Source organism: Mobula birostris, chromosome 3, assembly GCF_030028105.1.
Source record: "Mobula birostris isolate sMobBir1 chromosome 3, sMobBir1.hap1, whole genome shotgun sequence".
Classification (NCBI taxonomy): Eukaryota; Metazoa; Chordata; class Chondrichthyes; order Myliobatiformes; family Myliobatidae; genus Mobula; species Mobula birostris.
Window position 1 is genome coordinate 165264877 of NC_092372.1, and position 23434 is coordinate 165288310.

Below are 23434 nucleotides of genomic sequence, written 5' to 3' on the forward strand. Positions count from 1 at the left end.
TGGCATACTGCTAGTGTCTTCTGCAGTAAGGAGTGACACAGGATACTTATTAAGTTCATCTGCCATTTCTTTGTCCACACTCCCCCATTACTACCTCTCCATAGTCATTTTCCAGCAGTCTGATATTCACGCCATTAAGAATGTTCCATTAAGATTTCCTTATTCAACCATAAAACCTAATGATAAATCAAGTGTTGCTAACCAATATCTCAAGCTGATCATAACACAAGCACAGACATAGCTAGGTAATTGTCCAGAATATTTTATTCTACTCCTATATAAACAGATGATGATACAGTCAATTGTACAACATCTTAAAGCCATAAGTTCAATATATCATATTATTTTTATTCAATTTATGCTAATAAGGCACTACAAAAATGGTAAATTAATGCAAGCAGAAAAGGACAGTAGTGTCAGATACAAAGAAAATGTACAATTTTTAAGAAACATTAGAATTATGATTAAAGCAATAAAAAGAAACAAAACTGTATATATCTAAGCATATGGCCTACATTGAGCTTATAAATATAAACAATGTAAATATCACAAGAACTATCATACTTCAGAAAAATTATTGACAAAATTAATGTTATTCTATTATTCAGATACAAGCTCAGGTTTTGTCAATTAAAATAGTACAAGTAAATTGATCTTAAACGCATCATATTAATTTCTCACTGCCAATCAATTTCCAGCATTTGGCAGCTTACTTCCCACAACTTCTTTGCAGTTTCATCATTGCAGGCAGCTGCTGAACAAGTTGCACGATCACAGTCACTGGATTTAAAAAAAAAATGAAAAAGCACACATTGAAATTTCTGATGTAAATGAAACAGAACAGACTTAATTTTTCATAACCTTATACAGTACACATATAAAGTATTCACCACCACCCCCCCCCCGCCCCTGGAAGTTTTCATGTTTTATTGTTTTACAACATTGAATCACAATGGATTTAATTTGGCTTTTTTTTGACACTGATCAGGAGAAAAAGACTTCTTTGTGTCAAAGTAAAAATAGATCTCTACAAAGTGATTTAAATTAGTTACAAATATAAAACATAAAATAATTGATTTCATAAATATTCATCCCCTTCAAGCCAGTATTTAGTAGACACATCTTTGGCAGCAATTACAGCCTTGAGTCTGTGTGGATAGGTCTCTATGAGCTTTGCAGATCTAGACACTGCAATTTTCCCCATTCTTCTTTACAAGACTGCTCAAGCTCTGTCAGATTGCATGGGGATCATGAGTAAACAGCTCTTTTCAAGTCCAGCCACAAATTCTCAGTTGGGTTGAGGTCTGGAGTCTGGCTTGGCCACTCCAGGACATTAACTTTGTTGTTTTTAACCCATTCCTGTGTAGCTTTGGCTTCGTTCTTGGGGTAATTGTCTTGCTGGAAAACAAATCTTCTCCCAAGTAGCAGTTCTCTTGCAGACTGCATCAGGTTTTCCTCCAGGATTTCCCAGTACTTTGCTGCATTCTACCTCTACCTTCACAAGCCTTCCAGGGTCTGCTGCAGTGAAGCAACCCTACAGTATGATGCAGCCACCACCATGCTTCACAATAGGGTTGGTGTATTTTTGATGATGTGCGGTGTTTGGTTTACACCAAACATAGCATTTAGTCTGATAGCCAAAAAGCTCAATTTTGATTTCATCCCTTCTTCCAGCTATCTTCAGAGTTTCCCACATGCCTTCTGGCAAACTCTAGCCAGATTTGATGTGTTTTTTTTCTCAACAGTGGCTTTCTCTTTGCCACTCTCCCATAAATCTGTGACTGATGAAGCAGCCGGGCAACAATTGTTGTATGCACAGTCGAAGCTTGGAAGTCCTCCAGAGTTGTCATAGGTCACTTGATGGCCTCCCTCACTAGTCCCCTTCTCGCATGATCACTCAGTTTTTGAGAACTGCCTGCTCTAAGCAGATTTATAGCTGTGCCATATTCTATCTATTTCTTGATGATTGACTTAACTGTATTCCAAGGGATATTCAGTGACTTGGAAATTTTCTTGTATTCACCTTCTGACTTGTGCTTTTCAATACCCTTTTCGTGGAGTTTCTTGAAGTGTTCTTTTGTCTTCAAGGAGTAGTTTTTGCCATTACTGACTCACTAACAGTTGGTTCTTCCAGATACAGGTGTATTTTTACAACTATAATTTGAAACACCTTGACTGCACACACTGATCTCCATTTAACTAATTACGTGACTTCTAAAACCAATTGTCTGCAGCAGTGATGATTTGGTATGTCATATTAAAGGGAGTGAATACTTATGCAATCAATTGTGTCTTATATTTGTAATTAATTTAGATCACTTTGTAAAGCCAAATTAAATCCACTGTGATTCAATGTTGTAAAAAAATAAAAGATGGAAATTTCCAAGGGAGTGAATACTTTTTGTAGGCACTGCATATCATGAATAAACTCTTCTCAGGCTTCGAGCTGGGTACAGGTATCGGTTTTAACAGACAGTTCGATGACAAGCTCTGCCAACTTCATCAGGGAGGAAGCCTCGGCATGTCTAGTCTGGTGGTATTTATACCCCCGTTGTCAATCCTTCCTGATTGGTTAGTCCTCATCCAATCAGGTTTCTGCAGAAGGCAATCCTATAGCCATTGCAAATGCAATGTTCTACTACTGCTGATTTCTCCGGGTAACTCAACCGGATGCACCTCCTGTGCTCCTTGATGTGGGTTTCCACCGTGCGTCCCATTTGGCCAATATATGCTGCTCCACGTTTACAGGGAGTCCTATGAACACCAGCTGTTCTGAGTCCCAGGTTATCTTCTGCCTGCATAAGCTGTGATTTGCGCTTCCTTACAGGTTTGTGGATAGTATTAATCCAGTATTTCATCAGGATCCTGGTGATCCTTCCAGAAACCGTGGAAATATATGGAAGATAGGAAGTAACAATGGGTTCTTCCTCATTGTTAGGTTTCCTGACTTTTCTGTCAGCTCTTTTAAGGGCCTGATTGATTTCCTTCACCTTGTAGGCATTCTGGACGTCGTGTGTCATTGTTTTATTTCCTCTTGAAGACTCTCTGGGTCCAAAATAGTTTTTGCAGGGTTAATCAAAGTAGAAAGAACCGCTCTATGTTGTGAGGTGTGATGGTGGCTGTTACTGTTGAGGTACAACTCTGAATGAGTAGGTTTCCGATAAACCCTATGTCCGAGGCTACCGTCCAGTTTCCACGCCAATGGGTTTTGGGACTGCCTGGTGAAGGAGACCATTGAAATAAAGCTAGAGGAAAAGAATTTTAACAAGGACAAAGGTCTCGCTCTAAGTAAGAACAGGAATTAGATCGTTAACAATGTGGGTCAGCGTAAATCTGATGAGGACTAACGATGATTCAGATGCCAGGGGTAAAAATACCACCAGGCTAGACATGACAAGGCATCAACCCCGATGAAGGCGGCAGAGTTTGTCATCGAAACGTAGGTTAAAGTCAATATCTGTACCTGGCTGGAAGCCAGAGAAGAGTTTACTTGTCACATACACTGGGAAGCAGTAGATCCTTCTTTATATATATCAGAAGTACTTTCCACCATTGACAACTAGGTTTACCCAAAAGCTGTAATACTCAATAAGACACTCAATAGTCCAACTATATTTTACGAAGTATGCAGAGCAACAACATTCAAATGAAAGTAGAACATCACATTTATAGCAGGTGCTAATTTTAAACCAGGTTCAATTAATTTTTGAACTATTTTTCCCAAACCAGATACCGGAGAAAACAAATATTTAAACAATTACACATCCTCAAGCAATGGTATTAGTCAAGACAAACTGAAAAACATTGAGGTTTTTTTTGATCCAGACAAGGTAAGGACCCCATATCCTAATCACCAAGATGGTTTACTTTCATCTCTTCATAGCTTTTATTGAAATCATCAGTTTGATCTTCTAGATTACCTTGCCATATTTCATTTAACTTCAGTTTATTGAAAACTCAGTTGTATGCAACCTATTCCATCCACTTACCACTTCTGATTAAAATTCTCTAACATTAAATTTTAAACCCCAATTGTTTCATGACCTCACCAACTCTTCCCATGTATACAATCAACACTGAAAAATTTCCTTGTTCCTTTGATCCAGTGATTGAAATGAAACGGGTTTAACCCTTTATTTGTTCCATCATTTCAGAATCCCAGGCAACTCATCCTCCTTTCAACTACATTGTTAAAGACTTCAGTTCTGTCACTTTTTTCTCCTTTGCCTACACCCACTTCCACACCCCCCTCCCGCCAAAATGGAGATTTTACTCACCTCTGAACTTTCATGAGACTCAATAATTGATTGTAATTTAAACAGGGATGCAGTGAAAGCAACAAAACACTATTTCCATTCTGAACTTACCTGAAATATTGTCCTGTTTCTTTCTCTAGTCCTGGCGCTACAGCACAATAATTTGTAGTTTGGGCACCATTTTCTGGAGATTTGGTAAAAGGTCGCAGCAATACCAACCCAAACCGGATTACAGGATTCAAATGCCTGGCTAATTCAGTTCTGACCATGCCTGGATGCAAAGCAAAAACCGACACACTTGTTCCTATTAGGAAAAGTGAAGTTAGTTCACATGGTAGGACATTATAACACACCCTTGATTGCCATTATACAGTATATTAGTTTTAATACACATTTTCCATTTGCCTAGAAAGTGCAGAAATACAATTTAAAGTTGAAACCTAGAGTCATAGAGTTACACAAACTCTATGACCCTGAGAAAGGGTGCTTGGCTCTGTTGTGCTATGATGATATTCATGGACCCTCTAAGTTTTCTGCAACTTCTCTTCAGCTAACCATGAGCATATCCCTCTAGTTTCTCAAATGGTGTCTATGGAACTTAGCTCAATTACTTCTTAAGATAGTACATAATATTTTTTAAAATCTGTATTAGGATACAAATGTTCCCCCCCCATGACTATTTATCAATTATTTTGCATTCTCTCCCCCAGGTTTAGTGTTCCCTACAAATTCTTGTCTACTCAGTCAAGCTGCTTCTTATTTCTATTTTCAAAGAACTATAGCCTGTGCAATTTTTCTTTTTCAAGCTTCCCCTCAGTTTTGATATCATCCGGGAATTTACTTTGTACACCTTTTCCAATAGAAATATCTTCATATAACAGGGATTAGAGATATGTACAGTAATGATCAAAGCAAAACTACAAATTTAACATGATTTTTCTTTCACATTTCTATCCCTCAGAAATACCAGTGCTTGAATAGTCTTTAATTTTATGGCCTATTAAAAAGAATTGCTCTTTAGCAATTTGTGATCGAGAAGTCTTTATATTTCTTGCCAATCTTGCCAAAATCTTTACGTCTATCGATGCTCCGAAGGGTCCAGCCATTTGCAATATACTCTCCACTTGCACCTGAGCTCCCACAATGCAACATTATCACATTATTCCGGATTATCTTCCATTTTCCAACCAAAATTTCCTAACTTTTACTGTTTCCTTTAGTAGCCCACCTCCCTATCCATAACTCCGCCAATTTCTGTCACCTACAAAACATAATCACCCCAACACACACAAAGTGCTGGAGGAACTCAACAGGTCACACAGCATCCATGGAGAGGAATAACTAGTCCACATCTTGGGCTGAGAAAATTCATTAGGACAACTTACATTTGTGTCCAAATATCATTTACCTGTAGCAGTTAAATGTCATATACATCAGAAGTTATCAGTATTCTAACTGAATCCTGCAAATCTGGTTCTCATAAAGTATCTATTGAATCAATAATTAGAAAAGTGTTTTTTGTAAAGACTGAAGTGCACAAATAAATTACTTTACAATGTAAAAATTCTGAATGAGTTTAAAGTAGAGTTTTATACCTGTGCAGATACGATAGTATTATTTCCCCAATCATGAATCAACTTCCAATACCCAAACTCAAATAATTAAAATGCCCATCTTTCAATTGGATTTGATCTGCATTGTATTATGTTTTGAACATGGAAAACAAACACTAAATGATGTATTTGAAAGTTTATTGGAACAACAATATTACACACAGCCAAAGAACAATACATCATACTTAAATACAGGCCCTATAGCTCAGTGAGTGCATGCCAACCACTGTAGCAACCCAGCTTGTCCCAATATCCTGCATTCACCCTGTACCCCTCTCAGCTGCTCCCCTCTATATATCCATCGAAGTGCTTCTAAATGATGCTATTGTTATGTGTCTCATCCGCTTCTTCCAGCAGCTCCTTCCATATACTCACCACCCTCTGCATGAAAGTTGACCCTCAGGTTCCATTTAAATCTGTCTCCTCTCACTCTAAACAGATGCCCTTTAATTTAGACTTGATCAATGGAATTGCTTCAAATTATGAGAGGTATAGATAAATCCTCATTCTCCTATGTTCCAAGGGATAAAGACCTAGACTGGACAACCTCCCGACTTCCAATTTCCATCTCCAAATTGAAAGCTGCAAATTTATGTACCCAATGAATAAATATTTCACAAATATCAAATGCAGACTTTGAGAAGTGTAGTCTTTAAAAAAGATCTTTAAAGAAAATGAAGGATCATTGCAAATTGTATTACTGTAGGATACTGACGTTACATGCAAACAATACTCACGTTACATAATGGGGTTCATTATTGCAAAATTCAGGTATTTCTTACTGAAAACATGAAATTTAACTTTACCTTCAAGTTTTCTAGCCAACTCCCTTGTAAATAAAATATTGGCTAGTTTGCTCTGTCCATAGGCTTTCATTGAACTGTAGCTCTTCTCGCTATTTAAGTCATCAAACTGAATTGTTCCCATTTTATGTACCATTGAAGAGACATTTATGATTCGAGCAGGACTAGATCGTTTTAACAAATCAATTAGCAAATAGGTTAGTAAAAAGTGACCTGAAAAAAAAAGGCAAACACGTTTTAAAACATGACAAGCTGAAGTGTAAAATCCTTACAGCAGCGTGAGCTTCCTAATTTGTTCTTCATTTCCCTCTCCTAAATGTACAATAATTCTTCAAGTTCTTGGTACTTGGCAATGATACTACATTTTCTTCCACAAAAATGTAAATATTTCTTTTCATCCCCTTCTCATTCTCCAGTCAGAGGAATTGTATGATTGAAATGTTTTAAAATCTTCCCCACAGAAATGAAAACTCAAGTCTTTCCCAAATTATTCAAAATGCATTTCATATAAATCTGGAACAAACATACCATTTCAGGGAGAAGACAGAACACAATAATCATCAAACACTAACTTTAAGTCAATAATACTTAACTGCAAATCTGTAATGCTTATTTTATGAAGTTTTTAAAGAAAATTGCAATGAAGCAAAATATTACAGAAAAAGAACAAAGTACAGATTTTCTGTAGTTAAATTCACCCAAATGATTGACTCCAAATTGTAACTCAAAGCCATCTTCCGTTTTCAAATAAGGACACATCATTACCCCAGCGTTGTTGATCAGAATGTTAACCTGCTGTTGTTCTAAGAGGGGAATACAAGAAAAAAATCTTATAAATGACTTTATTAAGCTTTTATAACATATTCAATGCAATAGAAAATATTACTCTTTTTCAAAGCTATTACCCTTGTAGCATTCAAACACAAATTCAAAAACTTGTACTGTATATAAGAGAATATACAATGGCAAGTTATAAATTTCTAAATGACAGTCAGCTCTCGTATATTTCTGCATAATTAGCACACAAGAAGATTAAATTGTTTGTTCAAAAGTGTGCTTTGAAAGTCATTCTCAATGTGGCTTACCAGGTTACCTTTTGTGTGACAAGTTCTTCCAAATTAGTATGCTCAGTTCATAATTGTCATATGACGGGTTGTTAATAATGGACACTGCTATAGAACGGTGGTAAAGTGACAGGACTAGCAAACAAAAATCAGGGCCATTGATACAGAATCACAAGTTTGAATTCCACGATTGCAGCTGGGGAATTTACAGTAACTAAAGATCTGGAATATAGTCATTCAAACCATGAAACTACCAATTGATCTGTAACTCCTCTGGTCTGCCCTACACGCAACTCTATGCTCGCCAATTTGGGTGACTCTTAATTGCCTTCTCAGCCACTGGACAAATTAACTGTGAACAAAAATGCTATCTAAATGATAACCCTAAAAATGTTATATTCACCGAAAAAAAAATTATTTTTCCAACAATGCCAGTAAACAGGGATAAGTTTGAACCTGATATTTCTAACAGGTTGGTAAGAAACGGGAATAGCTGCTCCAAGACTTCCTTGACTGTCTTAACAACACACCTCCAAGCTCTCCCACCTTGTTCACTGTATTCAGCCAAGCTTCAAGCCACATTGAAAGATGGGGTTCTGGTGCTCGTGCTGATGCTCCTATGCTAGGTGGTTAGGCAGGAGCCTGCAATAAATAATTATTACAATGAAGCTCCACTTCCAAGATCACGTACAGTTGTTAACAACTTCACTCTAATATTGACAATTCACAAATAAATGCCACAAGCAATGGATCTTCTAATTTTTGACCCCAGGAGGATCTGGTGGGGGGGGGGGGGCATTTGTACATGAACCAAAATAGCCATATAACAATTACAGCACGGATACAGGCCTTCTCGGCCTTTTTAGTTCGTGCCGAACTCTTACTCTCACCTAGTCCCACCGACCTGCACTCAGCCCATAACCGTCTATTCCTTTCCTGTCCATATAGCTGTTGTCATTTAAAGTTAAACTGAACATTGAACCTGCCTCAACCATTTCTGCTGGAAGCTCGTTCCACATGTGCAGAAAAAAAACACAAATTGTGCAAACCAAGTAAGTGATAATGTTCAGAGCTGTAGTTCAAAAATAGAAGTATTGCAATTGGAAACAAAGCATACCATTATTGATTTGCTCTGCAAACTCTCGAATAGATTTGGTATCAGCTAAATTCAGTTTCTTCACTACTATATTAGAATTTCCAGTTTCCTCTATTATTTCTTTAGCTGCAGCATCTCCTTTTTCTGTGTCCCTGCATGCCATTATAATGTGGGCTCCTATAAACACAAACATAAACAACAGCAAATGTTAGAACAGAACAAACAAATGCTTACAGAAATAAAACTAATTCTTGCCTACTCTGCTTAATGTTTCATAAACAACCAAGTATCATATTTCCTTGTATTTGTCTCTTCAGCTCATATGCCTTATTCATCATGTTCCTTGGTGTTTGTATATCCATTAAACAGTCAGGTATATTATTTTCTGTTTGCTTTCCTGCCTTAAACAAAAAAAATCAATCTGTCTACTACTTCCAGTCTGCTTTCCTCTCCTCTGAATCAATACTCAGATGCCAGCCCGTTAGTCTAATTAAAACTGCTTCCAATAGCACCAAACTTGCCCAAGAGCCACGTACTCTGAGTACCACTGAGGTACATAGGATATCATAGCAACATGCCCTTCATTTGGCCCAAGATTTTGTGCCAGATTAAATTACTAATCAAATATCCAACTAAACAAATCCCTTCTGCTTACACAATGTCATATCCTTCCATTCCTGCACATTCTTGTGCCTATCTAAAAGCCTCTTGAATGCCTCTATCATATTTGCCTCGACCACCACTTCTTGCAACATTTCTCAGGTGCCCACCACTTGGCAGACATCCCACCTCTCCCGGAAGTTCTGGGAGTCTCCCGCATATTAATAGTGGCTCCCTGATGCCCGCAAATGACATACACTATCACGGAAATCAATTTTTTTGAAAGCCAGCGAGCAAGAAAGAGAGAGAGAAAGCAAGAGGGAGTGCGAGAGCCATCATGAGAGAGCGCGCGCAAGAGAAAGCGAGAGCAAGCACAAGCAAGCGAGAGCACGCGAGTGAGAGAGTGCGCAACAGTGACGAGAGAGAGAGAGAGAGAGAGAGCGCGAGCGCGCCATGGCAAAGTGTTCCAAAAAAAGAAAATATAAAATGTACATCACCCCAGACTACCCTAAAGTGTACCCCTGCCTAATAGGGGTCAAGAATAATGGCTCACTGTGCTGTTTGCAACAGTGACTTTTCTATTGCCCATGGTGGGTTAAAACTGTAAAAGTCATGTTGAGGTGAGTTTAACAGGCATCATTCGTTCCTTAGCATAGCTAACATTATTTAAACTAGCTGGCTGGCTGCTCAGGAGCTACTCTATTACAGACATCCCAACTCTCCTGAAGTTCCGGGAGTCCCGGCAAATTGATGGTGCTACCTCCCTGAAATGAGTGTTTGCAGGGTCGGATGTCTGACTTGATTAAAAAGAAACTTGGTCCACACATCTCCTTTGAACTTACCCCTTTCCCCTTTCTCACCTTAAATTATGCCCTCTAGTATTAAGCATTTTAACCCTGAGAAAAAGATGCTGGCTGTCTATGTCTGCTTCTTATAACTTTATAACTATCGGATTTCCTCTCAGCCAACGCCATTCTAGAGAAAACAATCCAAGTTTGTCCAAACTTTCCTTACAGCACATGCCATCTAATCTAGGCAGTATCCTGGTAAACCTCATCTGCATCCTCTACAAAGCCTCCACCACATATTTCCTTCAATGGGGTAACCAGAACTGAATGCAGTACTCCAGGTGTGGCCTAACCAGAGTCTTATAAAGCTCTAAAAAAAACTATCTGGTTCTTGAACTCTGTGCCTTGACAAATAAAAAGCAAGCATGTCTTTACCACCCTACCAAACTCTAACTACTTTAAGGGAATGACTAACCGTGCACTGTCTCTTTACCTTTAATCTTCCAAGGTGCAACAGCTCACATTTGGCTGGGTTAAAGTGTGTCTGCCGTATCTGCAATTGATCTAGATCCTGTAATAGCGTTACACTAATGCTATGTGTAATTCAACAATTATTCAGGGCATTGGTGAAATACAACTTAGGACCTGTTAACCTGAAGGAAGTTGCCACAGAAGGATTGCAACAAAGGTTCACCAGACTGGTGGACTACTTCCCAGAGTTCTGAAAGAGGAAGGTGAAGAGATTGTGGAGGCATTAGTAAACAGCTTTCAAGAATCACTAGATACCGTAATGATTTCAGAGGAGTGGAAAATTGCAAACGTCACTCCATTCTTTAAGACAGGAAGGCAGGTGTTAGAATCTATTATTGAGGAAGAGATTTTGGGGTACTTGGGGAAATCTTGTCTGATAAATCTGCTGGAAATAAGAGCTTGAGCCTTAACAGGAAAGACACCAAAGAGACAATTGGCTGACTGGCAGAAGTCAAAGAGTGGCAATAAGAGGGGTCTTCTCTGTTGGATGCCAGTTAACTAGCAGCATTCCACAGGGCTTGGTGTTGGTTCCACTACTTTTCATGATATATGTTAATGATCTGGATGACAGAATTAATGGTTTGGTGGCCAAGTTTGCAGATTATATACAAAGATAGGTGGAGGGGCAGGTAGTGCTGAGGAAGCAGGGAGTCTGGAAGAAGAATTGGATGGATTAGAGGAATGGACAAAGAAATGGCAGATGGAATACAATATATAGCCCTGAACTTTGATAGAAGGAATAAGGACATAGACTATTTTTAAAAGGGAGAAAATTCAGAAATCAGAGTGCACAGGGACTTGGGGGTTCTAGTGCAGGACCATACACTTCGTTAAAGGTTAACTTGCAGGCTGAGTCAGTAGTAAGAAAGGCGAATGCAATGTTAACACTCACTTTAAGAGGACTAGAATATAAAAGCAAGAATGCAATGCTAAAGCTTTGTAAGACAATGGTCAGATAATATTTGGAATATCATGAACAGTTTTGCGCCCCTTATCGAAGAACAGAATGTGCTGGCAATGGAGATGGGTTAAGAGGAGGTTTTCAAGAATAATCCCAGGAATGGAAGTGTTTATGTACGAGGAACATTTGAAGGCTCTGGGCCTGTACTTGCTGGAGTTTAGAAGAATGGGGGAAAACTGAAAATCCTAGAGAGTGGATGTGGAGAGTCTAGGACCAGAGGACACAGCTGTAGAATAGAAGGACATTTTTAGAACATGGAATAGTACAAACCTTTTTAACCTACTCCAAGATCAATCTAATTCCCTTCCACAGTCTTTCATTTTTCTTTCATCCACATACCTGTGAATCCCTTAAGTCTCCCTAACGTATCCCCCTCTACCACCACCCATGGTAATACATTCCACACATTTACCAATCTGTGTAAAAAAAAACTACCTCTGCCATCCCTCCTATACTTCCCTCCAATCGCCTTAAAATTATGATCTCTCATAAGTCATTGCCACCCTGGGAAAAATGTGCTGGCTGGCCACTCTATCATTGCCTCTCATCGTCATAACAGTGCGGCACAGTAGCGCTGCATTTAGCGCAACACTCTGTAGCACCAGCAATCACAGATTGGACTTTGATCCCCACTGTTGTCTGTAAGGAGTTTGTACGTTCTACCCAGGATTATGTAGGCTTTCCATGGGTGCTCCAGTTTCCTCCCACATTCTAAAGGCATGCTTGTTGACGCAGAATGTGCTGGTCGTTGACACAAATGACACATTTCACTGTATGTTTTGACGTACATATGGCAAATAAAGCTAGTCTTTCTTATATACCTCTATCAAGTCACCACTCATCCTTCTTAGATCCAAAAGGAAAAGCCCCAGCTCACTCAACCTTTCCTCACAAGACATGCTCTCTAATCCTGGTAAATCTCCTCTGCACCCTCTAAACTCCCACGTCTTTCCTTTAATGGGGTGACCAGAACTGAAGGCAATACTCCAAGTGTGATCATACCTGAGTTTTATAGAGCCTCAAGGTTAGCTCACAGCTTTAGAACAGAGATGAGAAGGAATTTCTTTAGCTAGAGGAATTCATTGCCACAGATGGCTGTGGAGGCCAAGTCACTGGGTGAATTTAAAGCAGAGAGTGATTAGTTCTTGATTAACTTGGGTATCAAAGGTTATAAGGAGAAGGTTGGAGAATAGGGTTGAGAGGAAATAATAAACCAGCCATGATCAAATGGTGGAGTGGATTCGATGGGCTGAATGGCCTAATTTTGCCTATTTTCTTAGTTCTTATGGAAAATGGGTTCAGAGAGGCTATTGCACCTGTGGAATGGGTTCTAGAATGCTATATTACTCTCAGAATACTGTTAACAACGTACATCTGTGAGAAGGTGCAATTTCTTCAGTGATGCTGAACTTGTAGAATTTTCTCTACCAGAGAAATAGCAGAAACTAGAATGCTGAAAATTTAAGAAGGGGGATAGATACATTTCTAAACATAAAATAATATAGGTATGGGATGGGAGTGGAGTGCAGGAACATTATATTGTAAAAAACAATTTACCACGCCCTCATTGGATGGCAGTGGCTTTGAACACAAATGCTTCACCATGTTTCTAAGCACCAAATAGATAATGTTTGAATCAAACAATGGTAGTGTATCCATTTAATACAAGCCTTCAAATACTGATTTTGAGACTTATATTTTGTGCAAATTTGTAGCTTTCTTTCCTGCTCTTCCCAACACTTCCTTCTCCACCCAATTTAATGAGCTTCTTACTTGAAAATATTTGTCTCACATCACTTTGTTTATGTAGCATATTTGAAACTGAAAAAAAAACTATCAATGATAAAGTTCCAACTTAACTTGATGTAAGAAAACTTACGGCATACAACCATTACACGAGGGAATTTCAAGGCAGTGAAGTTTTTTGTACCTCTCTTTGCCAGGTCTTTTGTAGTCTCTTTGCCAATTCCAGCGTTTGCACCAGTTATTATTACAGTCTTTCCATCAAGTCTAGCCGTTTTCCATTCTTCATGTGCTCTATTGATGGGGGTGAGGGGGTTGGAGAGAGCATGGTAAAGTAGTCATACTCTGATTTTCTCTGAAAGTTTCTCCCATCCATCCCTATTTCATGACCTGGCTCAATAAGTGTCTGTACACTTTTACAATTTTCTGCACCCCATTCGCTCCTTACTTATATACTTAAATTTTTATTGCCAACAGATGAAACACACCTATTCCTTCATGCATGATATTAATACAGATTGCAAACAGCCAAGTCCTGGCACTCATCTTTGCAGCAACCTAGCAGAAGATGGCTGCCAGCCGAAAGTGACCCATTAACTTCCACATATTCATTAGAAAACAACGGACTTTTTGTTATTTGTTGATTTGCATCTGTAGATCAGAACGTGCATGCCAACATTACCGTGGGCCAGCTCCAGTCTTGGGAATTATCATGAGTATTTTGACTTGCTATTCCGCACTGAAAGCACAGTGCTGAAGCTCATGACTAAATATCCAAGTCTCCAAATAGTTTGCCCTTTTAATTCATTTGCACAGTAATGCCAAAAAGTCAAATCTATTATTCAGGCAGATTATTTAATCCGATTCATAATCACATTTTGCATGTTATTATGAAATACTAAATAAGACAACAAATTTGCTTTTGTGCGGCATTCAAGGTCAATAAATAAGTGGTTGATATATTTATTCTATGGCAAAACTGATCAATTTTTGGGTACTGAGGATCTGAAGGGTTATGGGAACTGAAGCAAGAGTACCATTGATACAAATGCTAAGCTATACTCTTCACTGAATGATGAAGCAAGTTCAAGGGACATTCTCACTTTTCCTTCGTGGTTATATGACATTCCAATAAAATGGGGAGTAGGTAACGTCCCTCCCCTCCCTCCTAACGTCACTTTGCTTCTCTACCACCTTTCGCAAGATCCTATCACCAAACACCACCTATTCCTGACGTCCCAGCCTTCAAAAGATACTGTTCTTTTCCACTCTCCCTGGTCCACAAACCACTCCTGTTTAAAGTTCAAAGTACATTTATTATCGAAGTATGTATATTATATACAACCTTGAGACTTGTCTCCTTACAGGCAGCCACAAAATAAAGATCGAACCCATTAAAAAAAAGATCCAACGTGCAAAAATAAATCATGCAAACAATAAGCATAAGTGAATAACATTCAGGACTGAAGTTCACTGAATTGAGTCCACAGCCATGAAGCCAGTCACTATCTGCAGCCAGTCCAGGAGTCGAGTCTGTTAGTTGCAGGCCACAGGCTCAATATAGCGCAGAGACAAGTAAACCTTGCCGAGCAGCAAGCTGAACACCAGCCCGCCCGTCACCTCCAGCCCCAAGATCCTAACTTTTCAATCAGGCCTGGCATTTAAAAATCAGCCAAGCAGCGATGCGAGTTGATCCTTGCTCGCAGACCCAGACTCTGCCGCTTCGCTATACTCCCGGGCTCGGGACGCCGCCTCGAATCAGCCCATATCTGACCTTTCCAATCTGGCCCGACACTTAAATCTGTCAAACATCAGCTTGTTTCTCGCTCTTGGGCCCAGGCTCTACTGCCCTTGGTTCTACTGCTTCAAACCACCTCCAAGCCCACCCCAGCAGCCAAACGTCGGCTCGTTCCCCTCTCTTGGGCTTGGGCTTGGGCCCAACCCCCTCAATATGGGACACACATGCCACACTGCAACTGTCCTAACTTCAGTTCACACCGCAAAAATGCAGGTCATACAGGGGTTTCTAAATCTCAGCGCCGCATGAAAGGGAGGTTGCAGTCTATTGACTGTTTTGATCTTCTTTCAAAACAAAAGTGTGATTAATTCGTAGTTTGGTTTGCTTGCCAGCAAGTCATCGCTGTGCCTTCTTAAACTGGAAATTTCAGGACACTTTCCAATGTCACCCCTACCCTTCAACCTGCTATCAAAGGACCCAAATAGTAAAGCTGTGATTACATACACATCAATCAACCTAGTGTTTTGCTTTTGGTCCTTTACACAGGTGGAACAAAAATGCAGATCAAGAGACCACATTGTGAATCACCTCCATTTGGTCTACAGGGGAATGTGCACTTCCAAGCTCTCAGCATAAATTCTCCATCCCACTTACGAGACCCACGATCAACACAAGCCTGACCAATTGCACTTTATCTAGCATATGAGAAGACAGCAGTCTTCAAGATTGGACACTACACTCAAAATTTCAGCTATTTTTATAATTGTATCAGAACTGAAGTTATGTTGCAAATTATTTAAGTGCAATCGGAATTCCGTCCCTCCCCCACCACTCCCCAGACACTATCCGATTTGCTCGGGGTTTCTCACATTCTTCTGCTCTCAACTCTTAGTAATAATTCTGATCTGCACCTAGTTTTTACACATTTAATCTATCTGGTTGAAAAACAGCAAAATTCCTTATGTCTTGTCCATCTCAACAATTCAAAACAAACTTATGTTCTGATATCCCCATTTCTGATAGGTTTAAACCTGAACCATTAAATTTTATCTCTCTCCACAAATGCTCCCTCACTTGCTAAGTGTTTCCAGAATTCTGTGTTATTTCAGATTTCCTACTTCTGCAATTCTTTGGTTTTCAATTGCTTTTAAGAGAAGCAGTTTCACTCCCTCACCAGACGCAAGATCTGAGGATTACAGATTTTTGGGTTGCATGGAAGAGAAGACTGCTAATATATGCATTTTTTTATAATTTCACAGTGTTTGCATTTTTAGTAGTCATTAACACGGCAGGCATACAGCCTGAAAACTTACAGATTTGGAAAGGAATTTAATCTGACTTCCTGTAGGAAGTGCAGTGTGGGTACAGTACAAAAAGAACTAAAGTAATTCAAATTCACTCTCCTAGAGTAGAAATTAAAGTGGTTAGTAAGATTTGGTCAGATGGGGCTTGTTAGCTGTGGTTGGCAGCTTACCTAGGAGAAGAAAGACTCTGATCGCAAACCTCCACTACCTTGCAGCTATACCCATTCATAGGTGAGAATTCGGGAGTAAACCCCAAGGAAAAGATCCAGAGTTGGACTCCCTAAGGCAGTCCTACATTGAGTAGTACATTCAATGTTGAGTGGCAAGTCCTGTGACACTGCTAGTACCCTACTGTATCGGTCTCTACCATTCCTCTGGGTTCATCAGATGCGTGGAGAGGGGGTGCTTGCTGCATGAGCAACAGCTTGCTCTTCATATCATACTGCCCAGGCTTGCAATTCCAGACAGCTAGAATGCAATATCCATGGTTAACCCTGGCTGACAGAGCCCAAACCTCACAGCATGGAGGAAGTAAAACCATTCATTTAAACATCATTACATAGCTTCAACAGTGAAATCTGCAAAACAACTTCTTTGCGTAGGGACTCTTGGCTCATCTACCAGAAGGTGTGGAGAATGTATTGCTGAAAATGACCAGGAGATAAATAATATGACAGAAAATATACAATACAGGCAGAAGCCATTTTGACCCATTCCATCTACATCAGTCACACAAAGTATTCTATCGCTTAAATTACTGATCAAAAGCAAAAAGCGGCAGACACTGAAAATCCAATAGAAAAACAATAAATGCTGGAAATACCCAGATAGCTTCTGTGGAGACAGCAACAGAGTTGACAACCTTTCCAATGAAATTTCTACATGAAGGTTATCAATGTGAAATGCTAACTCTTACTTTTCTTTTGTCACATACGCTGAATCATTGTTTGCTAACAGGTAGCCACAAAACAAGAAACCCATAAGGAACCCAATTAAAGAAAAAAAAATAAAAATAAAGATTAACACTCAATACTCAAGAGAGAAAAAAATACCCACATCATGCAAACAATTGGAGTGAACAACTACAAATTGAACAAAAAATTGAGTCCTCAGGTCCAAACCCTGGCCAATATCAGTTCATATCAGCTGGTATATCATATCCTCATCAGTTCATCACAGCCGGGGCAGTCTTCATAGCCTCAGTGCCATAGAAAGAGCGAGACAGGAGTGACCATCGCAGAGAGCGAGCGAAATCATCTGTCGCCCCGGACCCCAACACCCTGTCATTTCAGTCTGTCAGAGCAGGCATTTGAGTTGACCAAACAACAGAACAGCAAAAGGTTCCACATCCTGGAGAGAAGAGTGAACATCACAGATAGCAAACAAAATCGGCTCTCGCCTCTGATCTGGGCCAGTGTTTAAATTGTCTAAACAGTGAACCATACCTCGCACTAGGACCAGGACACCGCTGTAGCTTAAGACTCCGCATTCTGGAGAGAGCAGCGAATGTCATGAAGAGTGAGCAAAATTGGCTCTCATCTCTGATCTGGACTGGCATTTAAATTGTACCTCTCACTAGGACCTGGACACCTCTGGAGTGAAAGGCTCCAGGCCTAGACCATGCCACCTGGCAACTTGCTCCGGGCCCAGATTTCGCCACCCGGCCCAAAGCTACTCTCAAGCTCTTCAAACCAGCTCAGAAACCACAGCCATCCAACCCAGGCCTGTTGTTTGGGCACCATATCACCTCTACCCAAGCCCTGACTTCTCCTCTTGGCACCCAGAGCAATCCAACCTCACTCCCAGGCCTGTTGTACGGGCATCGGAGCTCCATCTGCAATGATTCTGCAATACATGATCGCGGCTTATTCCCCGAACTCACCTCACCATAGCTCGCCCCTTCACTGTTCGTGGTGATAATTTAACACAATTTCCCACAGAAAAGGTACTTTTAGTGGTGCTTTTAGATAGATTTCTTAACTTTTTGCCTACCAGAAAGCACTTGCACACGTTCAGTATGCCATCTTAACTGGAAGAATCCTTCTCAAATTTGGCTGTCGTCAAATTAGATAAATTAGTGTCTTAGCCCAAGGCTAACATCAATACCTCACATTGTCAAGGCACTGAGATCAAGGAAGTTATGCTATAACTTCATGGAACTCTGAGGCCACATCCGGAGAATTGCATTCAATTCTGACCCCTCCATTATAGAAGAATGTGGATGCTTTGGAGAAGGTGCAGAAGAGATTTACCAGATTACTGCCTGGGTTAAAGGGCACGTGCTTACAATGAGAGTTTGGACAGATATGGGTTGTGTTTTTCCAAGGAGTAGCAGAAGCCAAGGGGATACACAACAGAAGATTCTAAGATTATAAGCAGTACAGCGTGGACAGCCAGTACCTTTTTCTCAAGAGTTAAATGGCCAAAACTAGAGGACAACTAGAGTTGAGGGGCTAAGTTGAAAGGAGAAGTGTGGGACAAATTTTGTTTTATATCCACAAAGAATGGTGGGTGCTTGGAATGCACTGCCAGGGTAACAGTGGAGGCAAATACAAAAGAGGTGTTTAAGGCGGCTCTTTAGATAGGCACATGAATGGAGGAATACAAACATTATGGGGGGGGTAGATGGGATTAGTTTAGCTGTTCCTTTAATCACTGGTTTAATTAGTTTGGCACAATATCATGGCTTGAAGGGGCTCTTCCTTTTGCAGTTTTCTGGTCTACCCAACTAGCTCTGTGCTTCACACTGAGCGACTGCTAGACTATTCTTACACTGTTTGAGCTTGAAGGACATTGTCAAATCTCCTCATAATGATTTTATTGCCCTCAGCCACTCAGTGGAAACCCTGGCATCAGATAACTCAAAATGGGTGCATGATTACTCAGGAAGTCAATGACCATTTCAACTTACATGGTGCAACACAGCAGGCCTTGTTCCAATGGGAGTGTGCAACATCCCAAACAACCCTAGTCCCTGTGGAACCCACACATCAGCCACCCCATGGGAGGTGCAGAAATAGATCTTCCTCACCTCCAAGCAGCTGCCCCCTCCAAAAAAAAAACACACAATCACAAATTAGAGACCAGTTTGGATTTTGAGCCAAAATGAACAGGCAGAATCTCAAATGGCTTCAAATCTCAGTCTAAAGATCAGTTCTCCAGCAACATCTCGCAGACTCAAGTTTTAGCCCAGGTCCAGATAAAGGGTCTTAACCCAAAATGTCGACGGTTCATGTCCTTCCACAGATTCTACCTGACTTGCTGAATACACTCATTTTGTATTACTTGAGGTTCCAGATTCTAAGTGCCATCACAGAAAACACTGCACTCAGCGGGCAGTGTCTACGCGAGGTGAAAATAAGTTTGTTTCAGGCCTGATACTCTCGTTTTGAACCAACTAACTACCGAGTTAGGAGCAAAAGTGCTACCTCTGAGCCTGTCAAAAGCTAGAAGACATAGAACCAATAACCATTTTTATATTTTAAAAGACCTTTTCAGCATGCAAATAACTTATGAAAATAACAAACGCTGAAAAATGTAGAAATTTGGTAAGTTGGTTTTCAAACTCAAGAGCTTTGCTGGCCCGTCAAATAAATTGGCGAGGTTTGTTGTTTTCATCGTTTCCTACACTTCATGCTACTGGGATGCAGAGCACAAACTCCCATATATCTGTCGTCAGCCGTGTTGGTTGACTATCTCTGCTACACTTCGGGCTCGCCGTGAAAGTATTCACGAACTCCCGTTTACCCACTGTCTCCCACATTGGCAGATTGTCTCCACTATACTTCGGAGCGGGTGGGCTTAGTGTCAGTGTCCACAAACTCCCGTTTATCCGTTGGCAGACTATCTCAGTTATACTTCGATGCGGGTGGGCTTGTCGTGAAAGTGTTACCAAACTCCCGTTTACCTGTTGTCACCCATGCTGGCAGACTGTCCCTGATCTGCACCTGGTGATGTTGTCGTGAACGTGTTCCTTATCGTGGCACCCCGGAAACCGGAGAAGTGGTTATACGCCCTGGTTCCCTCGGTCACTCCTCCGCAGCGCGGCGGCTCCTGCAGCTCAGTTACTCAGTGGGAGAGACCGAACTCACTTCCGGTGGGTTTGACTCCTGTTATCTTGTGCTGCAGTTTGTTTCCAGTTAAACACGTAATATTCATTGGTTTACAGTTGCAAACATACAGACACAAAGAGCTGGCTGTTACTGACCTCGCAGCGAATTACAGAATAGTCTTTATTACGTAACCAACCAGGCTGGCACCTCAGTGAAAGCAGCGTTTGTGTGTGTGGAGCGGGGGAGGAGAGGGCAGGGCGGCCCGGGCCGGTTTACTTTCCCAGCGTGAGCGGAGCCGCCCCACTGATTGCGTCGGCTCGGACTCTGGGTTCCGCGGTGTTTCTGCCCCCAGAGACGCATGGCAGACATCACTTTTCCCCCGACCAAAGCGTTTCAAAAGCACCACGACCGGGAGCAGACCGGGCCAACGCCGAGCCCTTGGTACAGGCAGCGCAGCATCACACACAAAATGCTGGAGGAGCTCGGTTAGCCAGGCTGCTTCTGTGGAGGAGAATAAACGGCCGATAATTGACTGGATGCGACCTTGGACCGTTGTCAAGGGAGTCCAAGGTGACAGAGATCAGGTGGACATTAATGCACACCCTGAGGTGGATACATATAGTGGTGCATCTCAGCATGTAAACGGGGGTGAGTTTAGCCACAGGCACTCCTGCCTGCTGTCTCATCCTTATTTACAGGCCCCTTGATGCCTTTGATCATCCCCATCTGTATCTCCTACTCTCAAACCCGCTTTTCAGTCTCTCTCCTTCATCCCTTGATGCCCCATCCCTGCTATTGCCCTGCCAATTGCTTGCCGATCCTTCCCCCTCCCCCCCACTGAGGCTCCTCCCTGTTTCCTGCAGAGCTGGTCCTATTTAACTTTTTCTATCTCTCCTAGACCTTTTTCCAAGTTGTCACCATTGTCCTCTCTCACTTCCCAGTCCTTGGTGTTCTATCAGCAGTGGGCTGTGCTTGGAGGTGAGGCAGCTAATGATGGTGATTTTGGGGCTGTATGGGTGCTGCTATGGGCATCAACGTGAGGGAACAACGCCCCTAAAGGGAGTTCCAGCCTGGGGTTCCTCCTCCCTCTCAATTCACTACCTTTTCACCTTCCTCTAACATCCCCCCCAACAACTATTTCTTCCCCCACCCGGACCTGTCATTCACTCCCCAGCTCCTGGTTCCTCATCCTGCAACCTAGCCTAGTCATACAAACTTCTCAGAAAACTTTGTGAGCACCTTTTGCCACCCACCTGGTGCTGTGTGAGGCCAGCTGATTGATATACCCTGTTGCTCTACAGGTGGGATGGGGGGAGTGGGAAATGGTTCATCAGTGACCAAGAATTCTTGGCCGCTGATGTGCCTTAGCTCCACCCCACAGTAGATTATCCGTTTCCAGTATCACTGCCATTCCCGGCCAACAAAAAGCCAAGCAGGCCACAAGGCAACTGAAATAAGATAAGGCTTCAGGAGCAGACTTCTCAGCTGAAGTTCGAGAACTTGGGGGAGAGGAACCTCATTCACAAGTTCCCAATCTCATCTCTTGTATCTGGGGAGAGGAGAACAAGACAGGGTATTTCAAAGATATTGTAAGACAACCTTTGGGAAAGGAGACGAATCTGATTGTGTAAAAGGATATAATGCTTTTCCGGTGTATATGACGAATAAATTCTTCTTGGGCTTCCAGCCGGCAGTAATCTTATTGAGTTAACTCTACAAGACTCTCATAGTGCAGGTTATTATCAAGGCAGTCCTCAACTGATTTCCCCCAGAGAAATCACCTGGAATCATCATCTTCAATGAGCATGAACTTCAAGAGAAATGTGGGGAGTAGCATCAGCCATTATTGTGCAACCTCCCACTCTGACTCCAGCTTGACCTCCAGGCCGGGTCTTCATGTGCTGCTGCTGGAACCCCCATCTTCCCTTCTTCCACCACCGCCTGCAATCCTGTCTCTCTCAGGTCCCACCACCAGCTCTTGGGTCCTCAGAGACTCCATGTTCCTCTCACCTCACCATCTCCAAACCTCCCCTCTCCTCAGACACTACCAACCCTCTTCCCCCTTCTGATCCCAGCTCTCATCCATGTGAGGTCTTCACTATTCCCTTCATCCTTCCCCTCTCTGAGGCAGAACGTTCTGTCCTCAGTAAGGGCCTCACCTTTGTTCCCCTGCACCATATTGCAGTCAGTTCTACGCCCACCACAACACTGAGCTTTTCTTCTGCCGCCTCCATCTCTGAGCCTACTTCTTTGGCAAGGACTCTCCACCCCGCACCGATGACCCCTTCTCCTGTCTTCAACCCTCTACCTCTTCCTGGACACCCTGCTCTGGTCTTCTGCCTACTCTGGACCTTTTCATTGCAAACTGCCGACGGGACATCAACCATCTCAACTTCAAAAGTCCTCCTCTGCAAGTCCAACCTCACTCCTTCCGAACACTCTGCTCTCCATTCCCACCATCAAACCCGCAGATGAGGGGGGTGCTTTAGTAGTCTGGTGAACTGACCTCTACCTTGCTGAGGCCCAATGACAATTCTCAGATACCTCCTCTTACTTATCCCTCAAAAAGGACCCCACTAAGGAGCACCAGGCCATTGTCTCCCACACCATCACTGACCTTATTAGCTCTGGGGATCTCCCATCTACTGCCACTAACCTCATAGTTTCCCAGCCCTGCACCTCCTGTTTCTAGCTCCTTCTCAAGATCCATAAATCCGCTTGTCCATGTAGCCCCTTTGATTTAGTTTGTTCCTGCCTCACTGAACTCGTATCTGCTTACCTCGACTGTTTTATCCCCCGTAGTTCTGGATCTTTTCAATGATTTCAAGTTCCCCGGCCTGATCATCTTATTCTCACAATGGATGCCCAGGCCCTACACACCTCCA

At 41.6% G+C, this 23434-nt stretch overlaps 1 protein-coding gene across 1 annotated transcript; it reads right to left on the reverse strand.

Moving 5' to 3' along the window:
- Positions 1-245: 245 nt before the first annotated feature.
- On the reverse strand, positions 246-20735 carry LOC140195388 (retinol dehydrogenase 12-like). Its single transcript, XM_072253610.1, has 7 exons — positions 20405-20735; positions 13643-13749; positions 8854-9009; positions 7371-7475; positions 6676-6885; positions 4368-4560; positions 246-780 (listed from the first exon to the last, which is right to left on the reverse strand). Exons 1-7 carry the CDS (start codon positions 20416-20418, stop codon positions 678-680), a joined length of 888 nt encoding a protein of 295 aa, XP_072109711.1. The 5' UTR covers positions 20419-20735; the 3' UTR covers positions 246-677.
- Positions 20736-23434: the final 2699 nt, after the last annotated feature.

Bases quoted from the DNA above. Each gene is read 5' to 3' on its own strand.
- LOC140195388 (XM_072253610.1), bottom strand. The intron at 7,476-8,853 runs GTATGCTTTGTT...TTCCCCTCTTAG, and splicing joins TGCAGAGCAAATCAATAATG to AACAACAGCAGGTTAACATT. The intron at 6,886-7,370 runs GTGAATTTAACT...TTTTTTTTTCAG, and splicing joins ATTTGGAGTCAATCATTTGG to GTCACTTTTTACTAACCTAT.